Below are 10602 nucleotides of genomic sequence, written 5' to 3'. Positions count from 1 at the left end.
ATATATATATATATATATATATATATACCTGTGTATGTATGCCTTTGTGTCTGTGTTGTCTGGCACCACTGTTTGACAACCAGTGTTGGTATGTTTATGTACCAGCATAGCAGCAGTTTAATGACTGGAACAAGTGAAAGATGGTTATATGAGAAATTTGACTATTATTTCTAGCACGTTAAGCAACCACATAGAGGCTCTCTTGTTGACCAAAGTATGTGTTGTAGTTTTGTGTGGTAAATTCCCTCCTGCTACATACAGTGTGGGATGTGTAGTGTGAAATGAGGAATTTGTTGTGTTGGCTGTAGTATGAAATGTTACATTTCCTCCTGCATCTACAGTGTTGGTTATAGTGTGAAATGATTAAGTTATTTCTATTACAGTATGGGCTGTTGTATGAAGTGGTCAGTTCCCTCCTTCCATCTCTTCCCCAAGATGAAAATGCAGCTCAAAGGTTACTGTGTTAACGCCATTGTCAAGATCAAGAGCAAATTGCAGAAGGTCCTCAAGTGTCTTCTACTATAGCCTCGGGCCGACCAAAGCCTTGTGAGTGGATTTGGTAGACGGAAACTGAAAGAAGCCTGTCGTATATATGTATATGTATGTGCGTGTGTATGGTTGTGTGTCTGTGCTTGTCCCCACAACATCACTTGACAACCGATGCTGGTGTGTTTAGGTCCCTGTAACTTAGCAATTTGGCAAAAGAGACTGATAGAATAAGTACTAGGCTTACAAAGAATAAGTCCTCAGGTCGATTTGCTCAACTAAAGGCGGTGCTCCAGCATGGCCACAGTCAAATGACTGAAACAAGTAAAAGAGTAAAAGAGTATAACTAATCTGGGAACTTAATATCTTCCCCATTCATTTACACATGATATTGTTTTGCTGTTTCTGTGTTTGTTTTTACTAATCTCTTTAGGCCCTAAATTTTAGTACTTTTAACCACATGAATGTACCAGAATGTTTCCAGTCTGGCATTGAAACCACTTTGCAAGTGTAAACTTAGTGGGAAATTAACCTTTTGTTCAAAAGCACTTATGGAATGATTGCGATTGCATGTGATGCAAAATAATTTATTTTAGAAACAGTTTTTGCATCCAATTAATTTGTGTAGCTGTGTATTACCATCATGCCTGCCAATTCAAAATACTTCAGTTCTCACAAATAAAAACATTATAACAAGTCATGAAAAGGTGAAAGTTCAAATCTTTTTCAATTTACTGAATCATTTTCCTGCTAACGAATTTCTTTTTCCTTTATTTTTGTTTTGTATTTTTTTAAGAACAATAAGTTTTACAGTATCTGTCTCTGGTGGTACTTGTTATTATTATTTTAAATGTATTTGATAACTTTAATACAATTAAAACGAGGAAAAAAAAGAAATGACATTGATTTTTATTTTTTTAAATATATCATGTTATATAAACAATTATAAGTTCCTTTAATAGACTCCTCTGTAATTGAGTTCATCATGGAGCCATGGTCCTGTAAAAAGGTGTGTTGTTGTTGTTGTTGCAGTTAATATTACTTTGCCCAAAAATGGTAAGCTGGTGGAATCATTACCACACCAGGCAAAAATGCTTAGCAACATTTCTTCTGACTTTATGTTCTAAGTTCAAATGTTGCCACGGTCGACTTTGCCTTTCATTCTTTCGGGGTTGATGAAATAAGTACCAGTTGAATGCTGGGGGACGGGGTCGATCTAATCGTCTTAGCCCCTCCCTGAAATTGCTGGCCTTGTGCCAAAATTTGAAACTAATAATACTTGCCCCAAGGTGGTGAATGGGCAGAATCATTAACACATCAGGCAAAATACTTACAGGCATACTTAAGCTGGCTTCACTTAATTTGAACTTAGAACATACAGACGGATAAAATGGGCTAATGATTCTTATTTCTTTACTGCTCACAAGGGGCTACACACAGAGGGGACAAAGAAGGACAGGCAAATGGATTAAGTCGATTATATCGACCCCAGTGCGTAACTGGTACTTATTTAATCGACCCTGAAAGGATGAAAGGCAAAGTTGACCTCAGCAGAATTTGAACTCAGAATGTAGCGGCAGACAAAATACCGCTAAGCATTTCGCCTGGCGTGCTAACGTTTCTGCCAGCTCGCCGCCTTGTACTAATTAATGGTGTACTAGTGATTCTGCCAGCTTACTGCCTTCAATAATACTTTCTACAATAAGCGCAAGGCCTGAAATTTCTTTGGGGAGGAGTTAGTCAATTGCATCAAGTCCAGCACTGAACTGGTACTTATTTTATTGACTACAAAAGGATAAAAGGCAAAGTCGACCTCAGTAGAATTTGAACTCAGAATGTAAAGACACATGAAATGCCACTAAGCATTTTGTCCAGTGCACTGACGATTCTGCCACCTCTAGACTTTAAATCTGCAGAAACATATTAAAAATCAATGTGCAAGTCATCGTCACTGAGATTTTTCACTACCTCAAAATAACTAAATTTATCGAATCCTTCAAGGAAACTTCTCCTTAATAAATAAATTTATTGTATTCTTTTTTTTTATTTAACACGAAATATCAGGCTATGCAAAGACCCCGGTTCTGAAACTAATTAAGTCACAGAAAAATCAATGTAACTCTGGTACTTTGATCAATCGGCTTTTCAATTATTTATTGCAGAATTTTTTATTTTTTATTTTTTTTTAATTCTAAACCCACAAATTCAGAATGACGTATTTTTATATTACATCTATGTTCCTAGGAATAAAGAAATTATAGTGTGTTTTCTTTCTGTATAACTTTTTCTTCCCTTATCTTCCATTTATACGGACAAGGGACACCTGTCCAAAACACCTAGATCTCTTACACTCCTTGACTTTGTATGCCCATTTTAGGGGGGGGGGGTTTCCTGCTCCTTCCCATACTTCTTGCCAATTCTTCTTGATGCAGTGGAGCTTTTCCTAGTTTTTACTTCTAAATTGACTTCTCAACATAAACGTTTGTGCACATGTTTTTATGCATGTGTATGTGTATATGCATGTATGTATATATATGTGTGTATATATATGTACGTATATATATATATATATCATCATCATCATCGTTTAACGTCCGCCCGCCATGCTAGCATGGGTTGGACGATTTAACTGAGGACTGGTGAAACCGGATGGCAACGCCAGCCTCCAATCTGATTTGGCAGAGTTTCTACAGCTGGATGCCCTTCCTAACGCCAACCACTCAGAGAGTATATATATATATATATATATATATATATATATATATATATATATATATATATATATATATATATATATATACATGTATATATATGTATGTGTGTGTGTATGTACACACACGCACACATATATATATATTGGGTTGGTGCATAATTATTGCAGCTTTTTTGATTATTCCAGACCATATTCACCATCTACATCAATTACTGCTTCCCATTTACTTGGCAGATGGTCAGACCATCATTTGGGTCAATGTACAAGAGGGTACTGAAAAGTTTTTTGGCCTTGGGCAAAATAAAATACAGCTGGATTTAGGTAGGGGACTCCAAAAGGGGTCTCAGGGAGTAGCATCCCTGCCATCCTGAGCTAGTTTTCCACCACATTTCTTAAAAATCGTAGTAGAGGCCTTGGTCTCAGGACCGCTCATGTCTAGAAACTGAGGTGGGTGGTAAGCAAGGGCATGCTCCCTGTAGAACTTGGAAAGTTGGGCCTCCAACCAGGCCTTTCGCAATACCCTTAGAGCCAGGAAATTTCAGTAACCCTCTTAATCAACTTACCCCTTCCCCTGAAATTGCTGACCTTGTGCCAAAATTTGAAGACAATATAGGCATGATATGAACTGGTAATTCTTATATAATCAATCAGCTCAAAAACTTTACACAAAATTATGTGTCACACAGAAATTAGATGTTTATCGTTTAATATTTTGTTGTCTTTACTTACATGTGACAGATTTTCTACTGTAATATATTTCTTCACTGTTTGTCCAATGGGAATGACTCCAAAATCAATGTTTGCCTGTGTTCCTTCTGGAGATTCTTCATAACACAATCCCAAACCAGTAGCAGATATCTTCAAGTGAGGATATTTTCCTTTGACAATGAAAGAAAACAAATATACATATCAGGGACATGCTTCCTAGGTAGGCAAGGTAAATATGTAAGAAACAGCTGTAATAAGCTGACAATTATCCATTATCTGTTATTAATTCATCTGATTATATATGTGTGCCAAGTAAGATCGTTGCCAGTGCCCCTGGACTGGTTCTTGTGCGGGTGGCACATGAGATGCACCATTTTGAGCGTGGCCGTTGCCAGTACCGCCTGACTGGCTCCCGTAGGATTTTCGAGCGAGATCGTTGCCAGTGCCCCTGGACTGGCTTGTGTGGGTGGCACATAAAAGAAACCATTTCGAGCGTGGCCGTTTTCGTGCGGGTGACACGTAAAAGCACCCACTACACTCTCTGAGTGGTTGGCGTTAGGAAGGGCATCCAGCTGTAGAAACTCTGCCAAATCAGACTGGAGCCTGGTGTTGCCATCCGGTTTCACCAGTCCTCAGTCAAATCGTCCAACCCATGCTAGCATGGAAAGCGGACGTTAAACGATGATGATGATGATGATGATATATATATATATATATATATATATATATATATATAGAGAGAGAGAGAGAGAGAGAGAGAGAGAGTGTGTGAGAGAGAGACAGAGACAGAGAGAGAGACAGATAGATAAATAGATAGAGAGTTAAAGGAAAACAAGCAACCATATGTACTTACCTTGAGCAACTGCTTTTAAAATTTTCCATTTCTTCAGTTCGGTTCCATATCTGCATACAAGTTCACCTTCATATTTTCTTGCAGCCTAAAATATAAACAATAAATCCAAATAAAACTTCATGTGTGAATATTTGAAAGAACTTAATTGCTAGCTGGAGGCAATATGTGACCATCAAGCGACTCTATCATGTCCTTATCCAGCTAACCAACAAAATAGCAGGAATATGGATGCAGATTGTCATTGAGCACTATGTGTGACACTATGAGTTATCTAACAGATAGCGAAGTCATCATTTGGGAAAGTGACAAAAGAGAGAATGAAGCATGAACTTCTAAAGAAATCTCTGATAGGAGGAAAAACTATGAAGATAATGATACCATGACTCCTGATGAACTTTGCACATTAATTATGTAACAAATTTTTTTTTTTTTTTTTTGTCTTTGGTCGTTAAGTGTTATTTCCTAGTTTTCATCTATCTAAAAATCAAGAGAAATGATTACTATTCCCTTCAAACTTTGTTTTGTGATCTGGACTTCCAGGTTCTTTTGTTTCATTACCCAGACATCAATGTTTTCAAACCGACCTAGTTTCCATTACATTTCAGACTGATTCAGTGCTGAGTTGCTGAAGCAGAAATATCGTTAAAGCAAATATTCTGCTCAAAATCACAGATTTGCTTGTCAGTTGCTTGACTGTAACCACTTGAACATGTCCCTTAGCGGCTGATGATATGTGCATCTCTGATCATGAGCAGGAGTAGTGGGGGAACATCATAGCCATGTGTTGAGAGGGATTCTTTGGGGTTTGAAGAGATGTAACAGAAGCAAAGTTTGACGGAAATAGTAACCATTTTTCATATTTTTTAGGGGCAAGCAAATGGGAAATAACAGTTTCTGCCCAAAGACAAAAATCATGTTGCACAGTTTTATGAAAAGGAATACATGGCACATAAGTCAGTGTATTTGACAAAAGTGCAAGCTGCAGAAGACATTTGCCCAAGGTACTAAGTGGAGAAACTGAACATAAAGTACTGCTTTAAATATATCGTTTTGAATAAAAATTCATTGCCATTTACCTTTGGTTTAAATATGATAGTGACTTCATGTGACTGCTCAGGTGCCAATATATCTTCAGAACATTGTACTTCAAAAGGTTCAGTAGCAGACCATCTAACTTCTACTGGAACTTCTCTGTAAGGAACAAAGAGAGAAAGAACAGAATATATGATTTCTTGAAAAAGTAAAGCAAGCGTAAAATGATAAACAAAAACCGAATGAAACAGGTTTAAATTTCAAAGACATAAATGAATTATCTTTTATCTGTCACTTGTTTCAGTCATTAGATTGTGGCCAAGCTGGGGCACCACCTTGAAAAATTTTTAGTCAAATGAATCAACCTCCAGTATTTATTTTATTTCTTTTTCCTTAAACCTGGTAGTTGTTCTATCATACATACATACATACATAACATGAGAGAAAGAGAAAATGGAATTGATGAGATTCTCTATTAATTACTAGGATCGCTTCAATCCATTCTACATCTGTCTCTCAGGAGTGAGATTCTGTACAACTAACTGTGATACATTATTTGGTGCATCATTCAATGCAGATGTACCCCATCAAATGACTATTCAAAATGTACCTCACTCAATAAACTTGGTACTGCTTATTTTGATTATAATACATTTCATTTCGACAGACATGAAGGAAAGCCTGAAGTAAATCCAGAGGTACTTTTATCCTTACTGTTGATGCCATCAGGTAGCCAAAGACAGTAAATGTGCTTTAAACAGCATACTACCAAGTGTATTCCCAAATTTAAAATTATTACATGTATGCATATATATATGTATATATATATCATGTGTGTGTGTGTGTGTGTCTGTATGTATGTGTATATGTACATATGTGCACACACAGACATTCATATGCATATGCATATGTATGTTTCTCTGCATGTATATATATATGTATACTAGCAGCTAAACCTGGTTTTACCCGGCCTGTTTGGATGATGTGGCTGTGATCGTTTTTGGTTAGGCATAATCTATAACAGCATTTCACAACCTTATCATTTTGGGTCCCCTGTTTTGATTGGAGTCTCTAGCTGTTTGAAGATTTCATCACACCCCACCCCACCTGTCAGAAAATGGCTTCAGGAGTTGTGAAGAAAGAATTTGCACGTAGTCTGTTTCTGAGAGCTATTCTATTGGACGTCTGTATAATCATTAAAACATTTATTTAATTATGAACATAGAAAGAAATTACACATTAATCCCAATTTTTGTAAGCAGTTGTATCTGTAAAAATTTCATTTGCAGAGAGCAGAAATTGAAAGATATATGAAATGGACGTGCATGTGAGAGAGAGAGAGAGAGAGAGAAAGAGAGAGAGAGGGTGAGAAAGAGAGATAGAGTGAATGAGTGAAGTTGTGTGTCATTGACTTACGTTGGCTGGCACGGCAAGTACGAAGCTTTTGAGACGACAGATGACTGGGGTGATTTGGAAGATGTGAAGAAATGCCGTCTTTTCAGTGGAGCGCTTCGTTGTAGGCAACGTTTCTCGTTTTCCCTTCTGACGCACAAATATATAGACTTGTGGCCTGCCAACACGGGAGCATACAACGTAATGTTGACCGTGGGAGAACACTTGCTCTGTGAGATTTAAACCAACCATTTGCAATGATTGACCCTGTGCCTTATTTATTGCCATTGCAAAGGGGAGTTTGACAGGAAATTGAAGGCGCTTAAACATGTAGATTGTATCGGAGTGAAGGAGGGACATTGCAGTTATAAGAACATCTTGACCAGCAGCCGGTCCAGTAAGGATGGTTGCCTCTAGAACTCGGGAGTATAAATTTTGATTATCATGCACGTGCCATTACACATTCTTGGATCATCCAAATTCCACAGCAGCATGAGGGGTGCATCAAAATTAAGATGGAAGTAATTCTTACCCTTCCACAGACCTTTCTAGGAAGTAATTCCTCCCCCTTGTCGGAACTTTCCTGGAAGTAATTCGTCCTTCTCCTCGGAATATTCCAGGAAGTAATTCCTCCCACTCCTCGGAACTTTCCAGGGAATAATTCCTCCCTTCCACTGAACTTTCTAGGCAGTAATTCCCCCTCCTTCACTAACTTGGAACTTTCCAGGAAGTAATTCCCCCCTCCTCGAAACTTTCCAAGGAGATATTCCCCCTCCTCGGAACTTTCAAGGGTGTAATTCCTCCTCTCCTCCCCTTCCTTGGAACTTTCCATGAAGTAATACCCCTCCTCGGAACTTTCCAGGAAAAATTCGCCCTCCTCAGAACTTTCCAGGAAGTAATTCCTCCCCTCCTCTGATCTTTCCAGGAAGTAATTCATCCCCTCCTCCCCTTCCTTGGAATTTCCAGCAAGTAGTTTCCCTTCCTCAGAACTTTCCACGAAGTAACCCCCTCCTGGGACCTTTCAGGAGTTAACCCCACCTAAATCAAAGTAATTCCCTCCTCGGAACTTTCCAGGAAGTAATTCCTCCCCTCCTCGGAACTTTCCAGGATATAAATTCCTCCCCCTCTTCCCTTACCTTGGAATTTTCCAGGAAGTAATTCCTCCCCTCCTCGGATCTTTCCAGGAAGTAATTCATCCCCGTCCTTGGAACTATCCATGAAGTAATTTCCCCTCCTCGGAACTTTCCAGGAAGTAATTTTTCCCCTCATCACCTTCCTTGGAACTTTCCAGGAAGTAATTCGTCCCCTCCTTGGAACTTTCGAGGAACTAATTCCCCATCATTGGAACTTTCCTGGAATTCTTTGGAACTTTCCAGGAAGTAGCTCTTGTATGTATGTATGCATGTATGTATGTTTGCATGTATGTATGTATGCATGTATGTATGAATGGCTTCAGTGACACACACTCACAAAGACGCGCACATGCAGGTTGTTTTAATCAATTTTCTCGGTAACTATGGGGGTTAGGAAAAAATACAAAGCGCGTTCCAATCTATGCACCCGTCTCAACATGTGCGCAATTTTTCACACGAATCCACCCAGCCGTTTGGCCATGAACCTCAAGACAAGAAAGAATACAACGGTCGCCCATGTTCAATTTATATTATAGATCTATATCATATGAACACACGATTGACCAGACTATTGGAGATTATCATACATTGCTGGTCACAATGCACTTTGCAATCATTTTATCTTTCAAATATAGTGACCCAACTGGCTAGGCACACAGACTAACATTCACCATGATCACAAGGCTGATCCATTTACAGCTTAGCGAAGTGGAGCAATGTGAAGTGAAGTGCTTCACTCAAAAACCACGACATGCAGCCAGTTTGCCAATCTGGGAATTGAGCACACACTTTCACAATCATGATTGCAATGTGCCTAACCACTGGGCCATGCACATTCACTTGTGTGTGTATATATATATATATATATATATATGAGTATATACATACATAAGAGAAATTAGTTGCTGTGTGCCAGAGAGAAGACTGCACTGGTATGGACATGTGATGTGGTTGGATGTCAACAGCTCCATAAAGAAGTGCCAATCTCTCAAAGTAGATGGAACACATGGAAGGGGGAAAATGCAAGAAGACATGTGATGAAGTACTGAAGAATGACCTTGGGATGCTGAACCATTCAGGTGAGATGACAAAGAACCAAGATGTCTGGTGATTTGCTGTACTCAAGAAGACCCATACTTTGCCACACCGGTGTTAAGAATGGTCCCTCTGGTGGTGCCACATAAAAGCATCCAGCACACTCTGTAAAGTGGTTACCATAGAAACCATGCTAAATCAGACTGGAGTCTGGTGCAGCACCCCAGCTTGCTAGCTCTGGTCAAACCATCCAACCCATGCAAGCATGAAGAACGGATGTTAAATGATGATGATGATGATGATGATGATACATATATATATGTATGTATGTATGTATGTATGTATGTATATATATATATATATATATATATATATATATATATATATATATATATATATATATATATATATATATATATATATATACATCATCATCATCATTTAACATCTCTTTTCCATGCTAGCATGGGTCAGAATGTTTGACAGGAGATGATGATCTAGAAAGCTGTATAGGCTCCATTGCTTAGGCATGGTTTCTACACCTGGATGTCTGCATGCATGTGTGTGTGTGTGTGTGTGTGTGTGTGTGTGTACATGCGTGTATGTGTGTGTGCATCTGTCAATCTCTCTCATTTTCTTTCATATGCACATAATATGCCACATAAACACACACACACACACATTCGCAAAATGCTTAGTAGTCTGCAAAATTAGAATATTGTGATCAAACATGAATAAAAAAAATTAGTTTTACAAATACAAGAGTAGAAGAATGATTCTTGTCTAAATTTCTGAGTTAATCCAATATTAATTCAAATTTTCCACATTATTAGTCTTAACTTTCATCTTAATATGTCTCGCTATTTTAATGTTTTTGTGTTTTGAAAGAAATTTTTCAAACAACAGTTGTTTTTCTCTTTTTATGTCTTTTGATTCTTCTGGGAGAGTAGCACAGAAGCCAAGAGTGATGTGAATTTGCATTATATATGACAGTTCAGGGTTCCAACCCAACAGAAAGAATGTATCATCATCATCATCGTTTAACGTCCGCTTTCCATGCTAGCATGGGTTGGACGATTTGACTGAGGACTGGTGAAACCGGATGGCAACACCAGGCTCCAATCTGATTTGGCAGAGTTTCTACAGCTGGATGCCCTTCCTAACGCCAACCACTCAGAGAGTGTAGTGGGTGCTTTTACGTGTCACCCGCACGAAAACGGCCACGCTCGAAATGGTGTCTTTTATGTGCC

The 10602-nt window shown here is 38.4% G+C and overlaps 1 protein-coding gene across 1 annotated transcript in view; it reads right to left on the bottom strand.

The window, feature by feature from the left end:
• The window catches only part of LOC128248904 (cilia- and flagella-associated protein 65-like), a 217453-nt gene that overhangs the window by 38103 nt on the left and 168748 nt on the right, over nucleotides 1-10602 (bottom strand). Inside the window, exons 7-9 of the mRNA XM_052971189.1 lie at nucleotides 5837-5951; nucleotides 4761-4845; nucleotides 3929-4077 (exon numbers count right to left, since the gene is read on the bottom strand). Coding sequence (XP_052827149.1) covers nucleotides 3929-4077; nucleotides 4761-4845; nucleotides 5837-5951 — 349 coding nt within the window. The remainder of the gene's footprint in view (nucleotides 1-3928; nucleotides 4078-4760; nucleotides 4846-5836; nucleotides 5952-10602) is intronic.

Source organism: Octopus bimaculoides, chromosome 10 (assembly GCF_001194135.2).
Source record: "Octopus bimaculoides isolate UCB-OBI-ISO-001 chromosome 10, ASM119413v2, whole genome shotgun sequence".
NCBI lineage: Eukaryota > Metazoa > Mollusca > Cephalopoda > Octopoda > Octopodidae > Octopus > Octopus bimaculoides.
The sequence above is the reverse complement of the archived record's forward strand: the minus strand, read 5'-3'. Positions and strand labels throughout refer to the sequence as shown.